The following is a 17,677-nucleotide window of genomic DNA, read 5'->3' as shown; positions in this document are numbered from 1 at the left end:
ATTCCTCAGTGCAGAGCGACCTGTCTGAGATGCGAGAGTCTTGTAAAAGGGAAAAATGTCACATGCATTTCTTTATCCAAAGGCTCTTCTGACATCTGGGTCAAGATCCTCTGTTATTACTTACGAATTCTCAGGATTTATTCGCCTGTGACCCATGGAAACATTTGAATATCCGAGATTTCATGATATTAGGTGTCTTAAAACCAAAAGATAAACATATAAAATTATGCATTTGTCAGGAAAAGGGGTGCAAAAATAACCCAGAAATGTAGCTGAAGAGTCTAAAGTTTATAGTAAGGAATCTCAAGATGTACAAAATGAAATCAGCTTGTAAAAATGCAAGTCTGACTGTTATTATAAGAGGTAAAGGAAATTTAGTAACTAGGGAAAAGAAAACAAAATCTTCCACTCCAATGTGTTCACTGCTCTAATATCACTGTTAAAATGCATAAGGCACATATAAAATGCAATATAATATAGACATAATTTTATAGCCTACACTTATACTTTATCATGCATCACTTTTAATGCAACACTTTTAATGGTTTTACAAAATCATGATACTTAGAATTTTCAATTTAAATTTTGTTGAGTGGATATTCCATTATTTACTCAACCAATTCCCTACTGCTATAAGGTTGCTCCCACTCTATGTTATTGTCAACAATGGGACAAATGTCTTTAAGCAGGTCACATATTTCATATCGACAATGAAAGTTTTTAATATAAGAAATTTCTCCTTATATACTCATAAGAACAATAATTCTCGCACCATTACAAGAGCAATCTACATGAACCAACCTCTCATTGCTGACACTGTCCTCAAATTTACTGGGGATGGGGGTGTATTAGAGTCTTAGGAATTTAAAAGGGTTTGGGGAGTGCATAGTTCTCCCACCTACAGACATTTTAAAGCAAAACTATTCATGAAAATACCTACACTCAGCCTGAAATGCTGTAAGAATTATATTGGCTTTTCCCATCATGGGTTACTATTACCCATGCCATATCAACTCATAAAAAATACTGATTATTCCCCCCCCCCAATATTGGCACTTCTCTTTAATCTTTCAGACGTACACAGAGCAGCCCCTATTTTGAGCTCACCTTCCATACATCTTAGAATGCTTCTTAAGATTGATGAAACAGTTCTTCTCTGGGGGTTTCTTGTTAGCCTTTGAGCAGGGTGTCACTTTCACTGTTCACAAATTGCCCATTATCTTAAATTAGGGGTCTCCAAGATTCAGAGGCCCTGGGTCCTTGGTTGGGATCCATTTGTTAATCAGTGCCCTAATGTTCTCATTTATGAATCTGAGATAATAATGTATATACATCTTTTTTAACCTTCCAGGGTTCCAATATTTTGGTTCACAATTCCAACTCTCAGTTCAATCTCATGTCACTGTCAACGTTTTGACTAACAAGATACCAGGGCTTTAACCTAGTGATCAGTTTACTCGTCCTTCCTATACAGACTTTAAGTACAGTCAATAGTAACGATGAAGGCTAATTACTGATGTGTCAGGCACTGAACTAAGCACTTTATTTGTATGACCTAATTTAATCCTCACAACACCCAGTGAGATAGTTATTGTAATGTGATTTCCATTTTACATATGAGGAAATGGAAGCTGAGATGGTTTACATGACTTGTCCCAGATCACATGGCTCATGGCTCATGAGTGGTAGAGCAGGGATTTGAACCCACACAGTTAGGCCAGCAGAGCCTAGAAGCTTAACCACTATTGTATACTGCCATCTCAGAGCTGTGTATACCCCTCCCTAAAATTTCTGTGAATTTCTTATAAGGAAGATTCTTTATAAGACAATTCCTGAAAATTACTCATGAACTAAAACTTTACACCTGCTGCTATCTAATTATAGGCCTTCGCAGGTTTGGAAACATGGGGGACCAAAATAGGATGATGGAAGCCTCCCTGGGTGGTCTCCTGGCCTCGGTCTCCATCACCTTCTACACCTCAGCGAAAGGGGTTTTTCAATTCAAACATTCAAATCTGATTATATCCCTCTGCTGAGTAGAGTCCCCTGCTTTCATGAAGTTCAGACTCTTACCCACCTCTTCCTACCTCCTCTCCTGCCATTGTCTCCTCTCCCCTCTCCACCTGGCACAGTGTTTCATGCCTCACTGCCCACTCACAGACCACTGCCTCTTAACATCTCTAATCCCCTGCTGTCTTTAATTAATCTCCCTCCTTCAAAGCTCAGTTTTGGATTTAATTGTGGGAGAAGGCTGGCTTAGGACCCTTGCTCTCTGCTCCCCTACCATCCTGTACATACTCTAACACTGCATTTCTTACACTGTATTGATTTATTTACTTGTCTCTCCAGATAGAACACAAGTGTGTCTTTTCAATGGTTCCATTTTTTCCAGCTCCTCAATATTTGAAGCCCATGTCTGGCACAATTCTTGGGACATAGTATGTGCTCAATAAACATTGAATGAGTAAATCAAGGGTGAGATAGGGTATGGCTCTAATCCTAGATGGAACTATACACTGGCCCCTGAAAACTATTGCTGAGCCTCTAGGTTGGCAATTTTGGTTTTTCATTTCTTGTCCCCATCCTTTTATTTTGGGCACTGTAGATACTGCAGATTTGGTTAGAGAAAGGTATACCTATTTGTAACTTTCAAACACACAGCACAGTAAACCAGGTTAACTCCTTTGGGAACCTTTAACTGAAGAAAATGCAGCCCAGTAGAACTCTGTGGCATCCTGTGTCCCTCATTTACATGTAGTCACTTTGTGAGCCTGGCAGGACGAAGGGGATAGGATACCTCTGCATCTCCAGGGTCCTGAAGAATTGCCGCCTCCATGAACAGGATGGTGACGGGCAGGTCCCCCTCCTTCAGTCTTTTTAAGCCCTCTTCAAATGCTCCCGGCCAGTCCTTGAAGGGATTTTCGGTGTGAAAGTAATATCCCTACAACGCAGAGAAGGGCCAATACAAGATCCATTGATTTATCTCTTCATTCTCACGTTCAGTAAGCTCTTTTTGAATTTGAATTTGTGTATTTATTTTAATTAAAATTAAATTTAAATTACTGGTTTTCTTTCCTTCCTATGAATGTAGTACATTCTCACTGTATACAGTTTAGATGACATTATTTTGTTATTGAATAATATAAAAAGAAGCAAAGTTACCCATAATGCTACAACCTAAATATCACTGCTGATATTCTGGAGTTTGTTTTCTCTGTTGCTCTTTTGTTCTTTTTGTTTCAATCATTTCTCCCCAAGATTTAAAAAATACAGAGTTTTGGACATATTTTCGCTAAGTGCTACCATCCGTTCCCCTCAAATGTTAATGCCACATACTGTACATCTGTGTATATGCTTTGGCCCTTTGGAGGTCTACAAACCATTCCAATATCTGAGATTTTTTTTTTACCTTCCTGCTCCTTGAACCAGTTTTTGCCCCATGGCGGGCCATACTGCCCCATTGAAAATGCATATTTTAAAGCTATAGATTTTTTATTTCAAAAATGTAAAAAATACAGAATTTATAAATAATCTAATATTTTTATGAATATATAAATTAAATAAATAAGCTTATATATATGCAGTTTTGTAGCTTGTGCCCCATTTGGTTTTTAAAATTATCTATCTTGTGCCTAAACTTATTTAATTAAGTTTCTACTGATGGACATTCAGGCTACTTTCAATTTTTTTATTATCATAAATAAGATTAAAGTGAAGATCTCATGCTCAAATCTTTGTCTGCATATGATTATTACGTTAGGATGGACTTCTAGAGGGCTTCTTTAGACTTAAGGTTATGAACTATTTTGGAGCCCTTGATGTGTATAACTGTTTTTGAGAAAGTTTGTCTCAAGTTAAACTCTTATTGGAATTATCTGAGAGAAATGATTTGTTGCAACTTTACCAGCATAGATTATCATAATGTCCTTTTAATTTGATAGATACAAATAAGCTAGTCTGTTGGTGATGCTACTAAGGTTTTAAAATACATTAAATGGAGACCTTCATTCTCCACTGGCATTGAGAAAGACAATCCCCCTTATTAAAGCCACAGGGTATGACCAGTTTATGTAGTGGTATGACAGATATGGGGTCCCGGGGACAAGAATCTCAGGGCCCAGCCATGCCTCAGGTGCATGAATTATAGCCTAGAGTCTGACAATCTGTATCAATGTCTTCTCTTCTTGCTTAGTTTTGATTTCATTGTGGAAAAGAGTTATTTTTAATATATTTTTTTCAACGTTTATTTATTTTTGGGACAGAGAGAGACAGAGCATGAACGGGGGAGGGGCAGAGAGAGAGGGAGACACAGAATCGGAAACAGGCTCCAGGCTCTGAGCCATCAGCCCAGAGTCTGACGCGGGGCTCGAACTCACAGACTGCGAGATCGTGACCTGGCTGAAGTCGGACGCTTAACCGACTGCGCCACCCAGGCGCCCCAAGAGTTATTTTTAACAAGATAGTTCTTCGGATTTTATGAGAATGCCTGGCCTACCGAGGGACAGAGAATGGTGTGGTAAGGAAGACGTTTTAATGAATGACTATGTAGGTTGAAAATCCCCTAAGATTGGAGACTATTCATCATCATATCTACTACAAGGTAGGCATTTAATAAATATTTGTTGGATTGAACAAATTGAAGTTATCCAGAACTGAATACTATTGAGACTTCCTCTACCATAAAAAGTCCATAATACAAACATATATATGTTTATGTGTGTGTGTGTGTGTGTGTGTGTGTGTGTATCCCTTGAGTTAGAAAATTCCATATTTTTTCTATCTTTTGAATCATTTCAATTTATTTTTGAAAATGTTTTTAAAAGCATAAATCCAAGGGCAACTGGGACATCATGGGTAATTTGGCTGGTTGTTCACTGAACTCTCACATTTGCTGGGGCTCCTATCAGGGGAATATCTTTGAGGAATCCCCTTGGGACTGGACCTGGCTGTGTGAAGGGTATCTTTTCCATGTAGTTCTTTCGTGAGCTGTGTGAGGACCCTGTGAAATATAGCCCTAAGCCCCCACTTCACTCCCCTGTCCATTGATACCATTTCTGTTAGCTCATCCACATGGCTCACATGAATGACTGACAAAAAACATTGTGGGATCAGCCAGTTCTTGTTCCAACCCACCCTCAATGTCAGTCAGTTCAGTAACTTGCCAGCAGTCAGGATCTAAGCTCTTGTTGACTGCCAAACTGTATTAACGTTGATAAAAATAAGGATATTCCATTCCAGCTTTGCTGTCTTCACACATTGGATGATTATATTGTTTTCATTTACCAGAATTTCTTCTAGATCAGATTGACATTAAATTGTCTGTTGAATTCTTAACATTTTCACAAAATAGTTATTAACTAATTTATAAAAATATGATGCAAAGAGGTTGAGAAAACTGGTCAGCATATATAAGAACAGAATTGGTCACCTTCTCACTAGCTGAGATTGTAACTTGGTTCTGGGCTTCTTGGTTCTCGGATATCCAGTTCCTCCGGGCCATTTCTTCCCATTCTGCTTGCATCTTATCCCAAAACTCTGTATCTGACTAGGAGATAGTAAAAATGAAGACAGATGGATTTAAGAACATGCTATGTCACTTGGGTTATTTCTAGGAAGACAGTTTTACTCATAGATCAAAAGGAGTTCTTAGGAGGAATAAAATGTTCAAACTGGTCACATCCAATGATACTCATGGTTGAAGAGCTTCTGGAGGGTACTTAGTGGTCAAAGTGTTGAACTGGATTGGTTGTGACTTTCTCCAGCAGGAAAATAGTTACCATCTGAAGGACCAATATCATATATACCAAATTCAACTAAAAATCCATTACTTGAGCAGTTTCAAGTGTGGGTACCAGCCACATATTTTAGGAAGGAGTCGCTCTCAGGATATGAGGAATTAGAGCTTAGAGTCGCTCTCAGGATATGAGGAATTAGAGCAGTGGCTTTGGGACTGGAGGGGCAGTGATTTGGGGAGGCAGCTGGCCATGAACAAGGGAAAATAACATTAGTTAACCCTACTCTGTGCCAAGCACTGTGCTGGGAGAAAACTGAGTCTAGAGGATTATGGTCCTAAAGCTAGGATTGCACAGGATCAGAACCTCGGTCTGGCTTCTAAGCCCATGCTCATCACCTTACGGCAAGCATGGCCTCGTAGGGCTAAAACATTGAGACTGTCTTTTGGTGTGAACTTAATGGAGTCCTTTTAGTTAAGGTTTACCAATGGCAGGATGATTTTTTGGAAAACATTACTTTGTGTTTTTCTCTTTATAATTTCCTTCATGTCTTCCAAAAGGGAAACCAGGACATTGGCTCTCCTTTACTTCAGGGGAGGACTGAAGCAGAAATTTTCTGCAAGATCTGTCCCTGATTAGCTTCTATTTTGTTAAGCCTGGAGAGAGTTACTTTGGGTGTCCTGGCGTGAGGGGAAAGGGGCAAATATTTTAGAGAACCTGAGAGAGGAAGGGGAAATTTTCAGGGGTGGGAAAATAGAAGGAGGGTGGTGGGTTCTGAGATGAATGGGAGACTGGTGCTTAGCTTTTAGGTTTTCCCCTGCAAACTGGCCTGACCTCCAAGAGGGTGCCAGAGGGTATGGCTGGGGGGCTGACTTGAACTCTGATTCCCACATGGCAGGGACATCGAGAGAAACTGGATTTCAAGGAACTACTTGGGGCTTGTCGGCTGTTAGCCATCAGCATGAACAGATGGAGGATGAAGACTCTGCCCTTGATTTCTGACACCCCATAATCCTTCCATATTTGGTGCCTGAGACTATGTTACTTTCCAGTTGGTAAGAGCGATGCTTAGATACCACTTAATTTTCTTTAAAGAAAACAAGGGATTTTCCCTTGAACATCTGAGTGTGGGACTGACATGCACGCTCTACCTGCAAATCTCAATTTCTATGATTCTAAGTCCTGTGACTTGCTGACACCTTCAGGATTGCCGTTCACCTTTCAGTCCTTCTATCTTACCATCTTCTCTACACTTGTGCCTGATAGTGGTTGTTCTCTGGTGGGAACTCTTCAGAGTTGCTCCGAATGATAATTCTAAGCTTATTTCTTCCGGAAGTAAATGTTTGGGGATTAAGGGCCAACCCAATCTGTTTAATCCAAGGCTTCTAAGTAAGTAGTCGGTCTTGTCATTCTCCTTTATTATGTCTACACTATGCCTTCCTACCACAGGAATGGGTCCTGTCCCTTCAGCAGAGGCCTCCCCTTGACGAAGGCTCAGGGCAGCAGGCACATTGACAATCTGTGTCTGAGATGCTAGAAGCACATGGAATGGCCACCACTCATCCAGGTTAAGGTTAGGAATAAAATCCAAAATTTATTTTTTAACAAGTCTTTTTAGTAGAATTCCAAATTGTGCAAACAGATTGATCTCCAATATACAAAAGCAATGGCTTGATAATAAACTAAAAGGACATACACTGCCATGTTAAGAGTAATCTGTCTTTGAATGAAGGGATGATGGGTGATGTTTTTCCTGCTTTATACTTTTCTGCACTTTCTGAATTTTCTAAGTATGCATTGCTGTTATAATTTTTTAAAGGTTCAAAACAACAATGAAGAAGAACAACGATCTGACCTTTGTAAATACCACAAACCTGAATATCTAAGTCCTGAGGAATTTGAAAAAAATTTCGGAGACCTGGGGATCTGGGTAGCTCAGTCAGTTAAGCATCTGACTCTTGATTTCGGCTCAGGTCATGATCTTGCAGTTTGGGGGATTGAGCCCTGCAGTGGGCTCTCAGGTGACAGCGTGGAACCTACTTGGGGTCCTCCCTCTCCCTTTCTGTCCCTTCCCTACTCATGCTTTCTTTCTCTCAAAATAAATAAATAGACTTAAAAAAATTTAGAGACTCATTTTCTTGAATAGCTTTTCAAAAATGTAGTTCAGCTTCTCTGCATAGAAACAAAGATAAATCTATCAAGTGAATTTTATAATGTTTACTGATTTTCCCAAGTCTTCTGAATGAAATAATGAAGAAGATTTTGTAACATGTACAGCTGGTTTACAAAAGGATGCATCACCTTTCCTGTAGGTTCAAATTAGAGTTGTGGATGCATAAATAAGACTGCTATAGGAAACAGAACCTCAGTTAAGGTGAGGTTGTCAGGCTCTTATTTAACGAGATACTCCAGGACTTACCACTTAGAACAAATTATGCTGACTAATTAAAGTGCACAGCACAGTTTCATTTAATTACAGACGACTACTTTTAGCACAATTTTCATCCAGTCTCAGAATCCAGATTTCATTCATGTAACTGCAATTAACACTGCTTCTTTTTTTCTATTTCTAATCAATCTTAGAGAAACCTGAAACATATTTGAATTTTAACCATTGTAGATAGGACTGAAGGGATTTTATGTATTGATGATTTTCTTAGCTGTTCTGGGATTTTGGTAGATTGTTTTTTATATTCTACAGGTAATAAGCTATCTGCCTACATCAGAAATGAGCTATTTGCAATCTACTTTCATTTTTAAAAATGATTATAACAGTGGTTGATATTCATGGAAAGCTTGGGATATGTGGTATCGTGGTTGAGAAGGGTAGCCGTCTGCTCAGGTGGAACTGGGAAAAAAATGTGGCTCCATCACTAACCTTTGCAAGACCCTTAACTCCGCTAGGTCTCATTTTCCCTATTTAAAAAAAATTTTTTTTAATGTTTATTTATTTTTGAGACAGAGAGAGACAGAGCATAAACGGGGGAGGGTCAGAGAGAGGGAGACACAGAATCTGAAACAGGCTCCAGGCTCTGAGCTGTCAGTACAGTGCCCGACACAGGGCTTGAACTCACGGACCGCGAGATCATGACCTGAGCTGAAGTCGGCTGCTTAACCGACTGAGCCACCCAGGCGCCCCTCATTTTCCCTATTTTTAAAGTGAACATATAACAGTGATCTTGGTTAGTTGTTATGAGGATTAAATGAGAAAATATATCTGTGGCATGAAGTATATGGTAAATGTTAAATAAGTGTAGGTGTGTTCATTAGTGTTTTTGTATCACTGAGAAAAATATAAAGAATAAAACAAAGATCTCACCTACAACCTCCAAGCCCAAATATACATCTATGAGTATCCTGGTGTTTTAATTTGCTGTAAATACGTACCCTTTTCTAGATAACTTTCCTCTATGTAAATCTTTCCCTTCTACTTAATTATTCAAAAATAGGAGCAAAGTTAAGAGATTATGGAAAAAAACTGTTATGTAGCAATTAAAATGGTATTTATGAAGAGTTATTACAGCATGGAGCAGGCTTTGGGCCTTTATAAGTAGTATGATCATAATGATAGAAAACAACAACAAATACTGTGTTGGGGAAAAAAGACTGTAGAGAAATGCACCCATAGTACTACTTTCATGGTTGTGAGTAATTTGTCCCATTACCATTCCTTGTATCTTACAGCATTTCCAAAATTTTCTATTGCTAGCATGTTATTTATTTTTATTTATTTTATTTAAAAAAACATTTTTTTGATGTTTATTTATTTTTGAGAGAGAGGCAGAAACAGAGCATGAATGGGAGAAGGGCAGAGAGAGATGGAAACAGAATCTGAAGCAGGTTCCAGGCTCTGAGTTGTCAGAGACCATGATCTGAGCTGAAGTGAGATGCTTAACTGACTGAGCCACACAGGCACCCCTATTTTTTTAATATAAAGTTTATATATTTATCTTTGAGAGAGAGAGAGAGAGAGAGCAAGCAAGCAGAGGAGGGGCAGAAAGAGAGGGAGACAGAGAATCCCAAGCAGACTCTGCACCGAGCGTAGAGCCTGATGTGGAGCTCAGACTCACGCACCTGTGAGATCATGACCTGAAACGAAACCAGGCGTCAGATACTTAACCAACTGAGCCACCCCGGTGCCCTGCTAGCACGTTATTTTTGTGAAAAAGTAAGATTTGTTTAAAAAATACTTCTTTTCAATTTCAATTCCTCCATGGTCTTTCTCCAAAAGACCCTACACTAGAGGCATCTCTTGCTTCTTCGAATTCCTTCGAATTAATATTCTGTATCAGTGGTTGGAGAGAAGAGAGTTGTGTGCTTAAAGTCACCTGTACATTTTTTTTTTTTTTTTTTGTCCTCTGTAAGGTAAGAAGCCTGAATTGATTAGACACTCAGGTTTGTTTACGCAGATTGGCTCGAAAGATCAGAATAAGGGGGATGGAAAGCAGGCTTCTAGTCTGTTCACTGATCTCTAAAAATTATACTTTAAAGCATTTTCCCAAGAATAAAGCTGACATTTTCCCTTTACTTTTTGACTGCAAAACTAGAACATAAAAATTTCTATAAGAACCATGACAAAATTAAATATTAATGAAATTAAAATATAAAGAGTAAAAAAAAATCAGCAATTTAATTTAGAACCAGGGACTTTTAAGGAAGAACAGCATATTGCCAGTTCCCATTCACCACCCTATTTTGGTCATCCTTGAGTTAAAGCAGAGATACTTTCAATTTTGTAGTCAAACATAATTGTTGATTAGAAGGATCCTGGGGTTGTGCTGTGAAAGAACTGTTTGATGTAAGATTGAATGCCCATTGTGTCTGTGAGGAGTCTGACTTTCTTTTTCTTTCTTTAGACATCTATTGATTAACTGTCACTGGATCAAAACTTAAGCAATCCATTATCTATATGCAGAAGAAAAGAGGCATGGCAAGAAATGAAAATCACTGTGCAAGCTTGGGTAAAATATTTGCCACAAACAGTTTTTGTTAACGTGAAATTATGTGCGGATCAGTTAGAGACCTTACTGCCCTGGGATCTAGTAGCCCAGGTTAGCAAAATGTGGCCAAAACATCTGTACTCACATATCTTATTGACTAAAAGCTAATAGTCCAAGATTCCATGTGGCTGCCCAAAGAACATACTCAACCTGGGGCTGCAAGAATAGATGGTCAGCATCCTGATGGAGGATGGGATAGAATTTTGATTGGTCAGAATTAGTTTGAGCTCTGGGTGTAGTCCTGGGGGGGCCATGTAGTGAGGGGCATTGGCAAACTGGCATCTATTCAGGCAAGAGTAAATAGGCAGGCAGGACTAACCTGGTTTATGAAACAATTCACTGGCAAAGCAACGCTCACAGGGTGATGGAGCTGAGTAAGCAGGTTTAGCCTTGTCTTGCAGACAGAAGGACTAGGGTGAATGAATGGCAGTTCTTGGGGGGCAGATTTTTAATCAAATGCCCGAAAATGTAATGGGCTGCTTCCTCCTCAGAAGACTGGGTTCCCCAACATTAGAAGTCTTTAAGCAGAAGTGCAATGACCAATGTGAGAAGTGCTGTAAAGACGATTCACAGATTAGCTTGACCTAATGAATTCTATGGTCTCTTAGGACCCTGAGTGTGTCTGATCGCAACGTTATCAATGAACTGACAAATTGAGTCAAACAGGAAGGCTCAAAATTAATAAAATCTCTATGAGATAAGAAAAGGGTCACGCATGCCCCTTTCTCAACCTAAATGGTATAGGGAAGAAAATCCATGGGCTTTGGCATCAAGTAAAACAGGTCGCAAAACTGGCTATGTCCCTTGTCAAGAGACCTTTGGCAATTCAGCTCACCTCTTTAACTCAGTTTCTCGTTTGTAAAATGTAGAAAGTCTCCTGAAGTGGTTGTGCAGATTAAGTGAAACAATGTATGTGAAGTGCTTAAAACTAGTAACATTAAGAACAAACGAATCAGTAGTTACTGTAATTTTATATTCATAAATGAAAAAAATTATTTCTCAGGATAGCGAGGGTGCAATAGCATAACTTGTTAACTCCGTGGTTCAGAAATGTTGAAAAACAAAAATATTGGTACTAGCACTCAACATAGATTTTCTGGTTGCCTCTGGGTTAGACAGGCTTCCTTGTTTAATGAAATCGGCCATCACTGCAGAAGTTGGCAGGCACATGGCAAATAGCCTGAGGCTTTCACCAAACAATGTGGTAGCAGGCTGGCTGCAGAAATGTGGGGAGGAAAAATTGGAAATGATGGGAAGGAGAGGAAAGGGCACAGGAGGTTAGAAATAATTTAATACAAGCTTGAGGAGGATGTCAGAATCTAAGATATTTTCCTGTTCTTTCTAGTCTTCTTCCCAGGGCAAGCTGCAAAGAGGAATGGAGTATTAATGCACAATGAGGAAAACTTGTCCTTCAAATGGGTATGGTCATTTTTGAAAGAGATTTTAGCATATTCATTAGCAAATGAATGCCTTTGTGGAGCCAAAGTTTGACAAGATTATATCAGTTTGTGGCTCCATTTGGTATCTGTATTCGCAGCAAAGAACTACTCTTATAGGTGCACTGGGCCTGGAGGTTTGCAGACCAAATCTGGGGTTTGCTGCTGCTTTGGGCATAAGGTTTTGTGGGGCCGATTTCTCAGCAGGCTTCCTGGTGGCTCTTTGGGCAGCTGGTGATAGAGGACAACAGGGCTACTTTGGGATAGGCATAAGGAGATGGGAGCATGGAAGCCTGGCTGGCTCAGTTAAAAGAGAAGATGGGAGGGCTCTGGGGTTTGAGCCTTGCCTCACATCCATACGGTCACAAGTCCTGTGATAAAGGAAGTGGCATGTGGATGGATAGTTCCAGTGCAAGCCCTGACAGTTGGCTTTCTTTTTGTAAGGCAAATGTTTGACTTAAGTTTTGATTGGTGAGGCATCCACTTCAAAATGGCTATCTTGATAAAAGACACCTTGCCTTTAGATCAGGAGCCAGGTCATGCTTCGCCCCCTCCCCCACCCCTACTCCCAAGGCTACTTTGTTTTAGACAGCTTGGTTGATTTCAATAACTGACCATTTGGGCTGGTTGTTTTTTCCTCCTCCCAGGCTCTAAATTCCTGCACTTCTGTTTTAAATGAGTGAATGGTTTAAAACCAATGAAGAATGAGCCCTCAAAACTCTAGGTCCCCTGCCCTCAACCCCAATAAAAGCAGAACCCTGGGTCTGCTCTCTTTCTCTCTACCCATGACCTCACTGTGTGGCTCCAGGTGGGCCATGTAATTTTCAGAACTTATAAGAAACATTTTCTCTTTCAAAATTTCCTGGTGGTTATTGCTGAGAGCATCTTGAAATCATAATAAGAACCACAGGCGCTGGTCCAGCCACAGCACCGGTCATTGATAGGCTGAGACCAACACAGAACAATAATGAACTAAAGGCAGTGTGATTCAGTTCTGGGGGGGGGGGCATTTCGTCTCCTTCGACCATGTTTACAAGCGGTGAAAAGTTACTGAGAATCTCCCTACTAGCTGTAATAAAATAAGGTATTAGAAATATGTACTAAACCCCAAGTACGTGTCTGCACTTGCATTACAGCAGCATTAAAGAATAAAACAAAAAACTTAGATGTGAGTGCTACTCTCAAGATGCTTACAGTCTAAGTAAAAGCAGAGGCAACTGTAATTCAGGATACAGTAAACAAATGGTGCAAAAAGAGATGAAATCACTTGCTCGAAGTCACATTATTTTTGTTAAATGAAAGAGCCAGAATTTTTTTTTTTTTTGAGAGAGAGAGAAAGAGAGAGATAGCTAGAGAGCGCAAGCATGTGCGAGTGGGGGAGGGGCAGAGGGAGAGGGAAAGAGAATCTCAGGCAGACTCCACATCCAGCATGGAGCCTGATGCCAGGCTCGACCTCAGGACCATGAGTTCATGACTTGAGCTGAAGTTAAGAGTTGGATGCTTAACCGACTGAACCACCCAGGTGCCCCTCATTCTTTCTTTTTTCTGGAAGATTGCATCTTCCAAATTGGCTAAAATGGTATTTCCGGTCCCCCATCCTCTTCGGAACCTTGCCACCCTCCTTTAAGGAGGTGGAGTCACTTGTCTGTCTTTGAACACTTGCTTTGACAAATAGAATGCAGCAGAAATGACGTGCTGTGACTTTTGGGGCTAGATCCTACAAGGTGATGCAGGTTCTGCCTGCTTCTCCCTTTTCCTCTTGGGAAGGAAAAGGGTTCACATTAGTCAGGGAGATAACGGACTCTTTGGGAAGGTTGCAGCTGTAAGTGGGAGGCTGAAGCTGTGGCAGGGTTTGGAAAAAAAAATGGATAAACATATTCTAGACCTGCCTGGGTTAGGTGCATAAGTGGAGTGTCACAACTTTCTGATAAGGCCCCGATAAAAAGTCAAAGACAAAAATCCTTGGCAGTTACCCAGTTGGGACCCCTCTCACTCTTGAGAGCTTTGTACTTTCCTCAATAAACTCTATTGTTTCGCTCACTCTGTTGTCCATGAAACTCATTCTTTGACTCTGTGAGACAAGCACCAGCACCTCTCCCACACTCTTGTAACCCTGTCAGGACAGCTCACTCCTGGAATCTAGCTATCTAGATGGCTAGATATCTAGCAAGGAAGCCCAGGCCTCAAAGAAAGGTCACATGTAGGTGTTCTAAGCCATTGCAGCTAAGGTGTCAGGTGACTATTGGCATAAGCCTGACGTTTGAGTGAGAATGCCTTTGTTTGTTTATTTGTTTTTTTTTTAAGATTTTATTTTTAAGCAATCTCTACATGCAATGTGGGGCTCAAACCCACAACTCCAAAATCAAGAGTCACATGCTCCACTGACTGAACGAGCCAGGTGCCCTGAGAATGCCATTGGATGGTTCCCATCCCTCACCATCTCCACGAGGCTTTGAGCCACACCGACATGTAGTGGAATAAAGATGAATCATGCTCTCTGAGACTTACCCAAACTACAACTTTTGAGCAAAATAAATATTGCTTTTTTTAAGCCACAAGTGTTGGAGTAATTTATTACACAATCATAGTAACTGGAACATACTTTAGGTTGGAAGACTGGAGCACGGGAGGAAGACTAGATGTAGACAGTGACCTTAAAGGGTTGGCAGGAGAATGAAGTGTGGTAGCATTTCCCCAAAGAGTATTCTAGAAACAAAGAGTCCTGTAGTCAAATGAGCTTGAGAAACCTTAGGTTAACCCAGAGGCTGCCAATTGGTGGCCTAGGGGCCCAATCTAGCCAAGAGACATGTTTTTTTCCCCACTCAAACTGGATGTAAACTTTCCATCAAAACCCAGATTTCAGACATCTCATGAAGATATGCTAATATTAGGCCCACGTGGACCAGAAGCAGCAACTGTCAGGTGGTACGTGTAGTTTCCACTTCATCGCAGCCACCACCAGATCACTATCTTTACCCACCTGGCTCCTGGAAGTAGCTTGTTTGCAACTTCTGGACAAAAGTGAACGCGTTCCTTACTGCATGACTTCCCAGGATGTTCATATGCTAATGTACATTTTAAATCTCTCAGCGGGGATGTAAACAGTAGTCATTAAATGTATTTACCTTGAAACTCTAAGTGTGCATCTGTCATTAGGGTTCTCTAGAACACAGCTTGGAAAATGCTGATGTAGAGACTCAGGGCATCTGAAGTTCTACAAAAACAGAACTCTTTGGTGGGATAAATTCGGTATATCCTGAGAAGCTCAGGGGTAGGAATTTACCACATATAGTTTGTTTTCATGTGACTTTTTCCAGTGAAACTTATCTCCAATTAGCCAGCAGGTTCTCTAATCCTCACATCTGCTGTGTGAATCAGAATTCTTCAAGAATCTGTCATTGTTATTGTTCCAGAAGAGGAAATGAAACCCAGAATGTGGAGGGAAGAATTAAAACGCTTTTTGTCTGTTTTTAAGAAGACAATTCATTTGATGAGTTTATCATTTCAATACTAGCTATTCATTTAAAATGGCTTTGAAAATACATATAATTACATATACAGATTGGACAAAGACTGGAAGGAATATGAAAAAAATGAAAACAGTTAATTTATTAATGTCATGGGAATTCTAAGGAGTTCCTAGCTAGCCTTTCCTCCCCCAACTTTCTGATTTCCTATATTGTTGTTTCTTTTAAAATAATTTCAATAACAGAAAATCTTTGATAAAGAAATTATTTTTTTCTGGTGACCAACAATGTTTAAATTCTATGATTGGTTCAGGGTCTGCAAAACATGCAAACATTTTTCGTATTAGAAATAGTGATTAAGAGTGGAAGTTTTGGGGTTAGACCTGGTCAGAATCTCATTCTTGCCACTTAACTGTGGTGTGACCTTGAATAAGTTACAAAGTCTATGTCCCAGTTTTTCCAAATTAAAATGATGTTGTTGGAGGAGGTAATTGAGAGGATGTGACTGCCAGTTGGTCCTAGAGCTAAACCTGGGTAATTAGAAGCTCCTCACGTACTCCCCCATCCTTTGAATGTATGGTCTGCCTACGGTTCCCATAGCAAAAGCTGTTCTAAGGATGCGGCCTTGAGAGAGGAAGGTGTTATTGAGACCATCTGGATGGTATATGTGACTGAACCCAGTGAAGGCCTCTATATAAACTTTTTAAGATTCTGGTGGGCAGGTGTGGAGATCTCTTCTTGCAGCCACATAAGATAAGCCTTGTATGCAAGTTTCCTTTCTTATTAAATCTGCCACCTACCAATTTAGAGTGGTCGCCGTTTTCGTAGGTCTCTCCTTGCCTTCTGTGTATGGGCCCAGTTTAGGAACCAACAGTTGGTGAGCCAGCTAGGAGACCAAAGTAATGGGCCTTGGGAAAGAGGCATTCACGGGGGAAATCCTGTGTTGGCCACTGATCTCTATGTGAGGAGAGGTGGTCACATATGTTAGATGCTCGTGGACCGCCATGTGAGTCTCAGGACACCCTGAAAATGCTAGCAGGTTTGATATATGTGTTTGAGAAACTACACATAGCACACTGCAGCAAAGAAGGGAAATGAGTGGCTGCCACAGTGGGCTGGCCTCTCATGTGGGCAGCTTGGCTGGTCACTGATGCCCAACTAGAGGCTGAAGTTGAGTTAGAAAGTTGGAAGAGCTGAGCTATAGAAGGACAAGCAGTTGTCCACTACTTTGCCAGCTTTGGGGCTGGCAGAAAAGGTGGGAGAGGAGGATAATAAGTTGAGGAACTTGGTGGTCAATTTTGCAAAGCTAAAAGGGTACAAGATGCCTTGGGTTAAGATCCAAGAGCTTGTGACAAAGCCTGATTGGGATACTAAGAGGAGAAATCTCTAGGAAAGTGAAGAGAGCCAAGAGCAAAGAGGAGGATGTTATGGTGATTGACAGTGACAACTGACAGTCTCGTGAAGTTTGACTCCTAACACAAAGGGAAAATTTAAATAGTAACTACTCTAGATTTCCAATAATGAAGAAATATACCCCTAAAACTCCTAGAAGAAACTTGCATTCTTTCTCTGTCCCTTGAAGTTGTAAGTCTTATCATTCCCTGGAAATCTAAATACCACAGGAGACAACTAAAACCCTGCCCACGATTGCCTGGGACTGAAGAGAGAAAAGGGGGAAAGACGCTTTCTAAAATACAGTTTGCTATAGAAACTCCCTTGCCCCAAATCTAGTCCACAGCCTCCAAAAGATTACTATTAAAGGGCACATACAAATCTTAAAAGTCTTCTCTACAAATAGTAATAAAAAACTTTAGCCATATGAGTGGGTAACCTTTACTTGTTTCATCTGCCAGAAACACGTTTGTATTTAACTGCTTTATAAACTAGTGAATTTTATATTGTTGTACTGAATTCATGGCTAGAGTTTTGGAAGGAAAGCTATGGGATCTTTTTTTGTGTCTGTGTGTCTGTTATGTATGTCCATGGACATATATTACATGTGTGATGTTTTTCTTTTTAATTTGGTAATTACCAAAATTACC

General features: G+C 40.2%; 1 protein-coding gene across 16 annotated transcripts in view; it reads right to left on the bottom strand.

The window, feature by feature from the left end:
* Positions 1–17,677, bottom strand: part of PEX5L (peroxisomal biogenesis factor 5 like) — a 228,327-nt gene that overhangs the window by 15,714 nt on the left and 194,936 nt on the right. For all 16 annotated transcript variants that reach the window (XM_019840081.3, XM_045037231.1, XM_011286056.4 and 13 more), the window contains 2 exons: positions 5,429–5,545; positions 2,798–2,941 (listed from right to left, as the gene is read on the bottom strand). In XM_019840081.3, the coding sequence (XP_019695640.1) occupies positions 2,798–2,941; positions 5,429–5,545 (261 nt within the window). The remainder of the gene's footprint in view (positions 1–2,797; positions 2,942–5,428; positions 5,546–17,677) is intronic.

Source organism: Felis catus, chromosome C2 (assembly GCF_018350175.1).
Source record: "Felis catus isolate Fca126 chromosome C2, F.catus_Fca126_mat1.0, whole genome shotgun sequence".
NCBI lineage: Eukaryota > Metazoa > Chordata > Mammalia > Carnivora > Felidae > Felis > Felis catus.
This window is presented reverse-complemented; position numbering and strand designations above follow the sequence as displayed.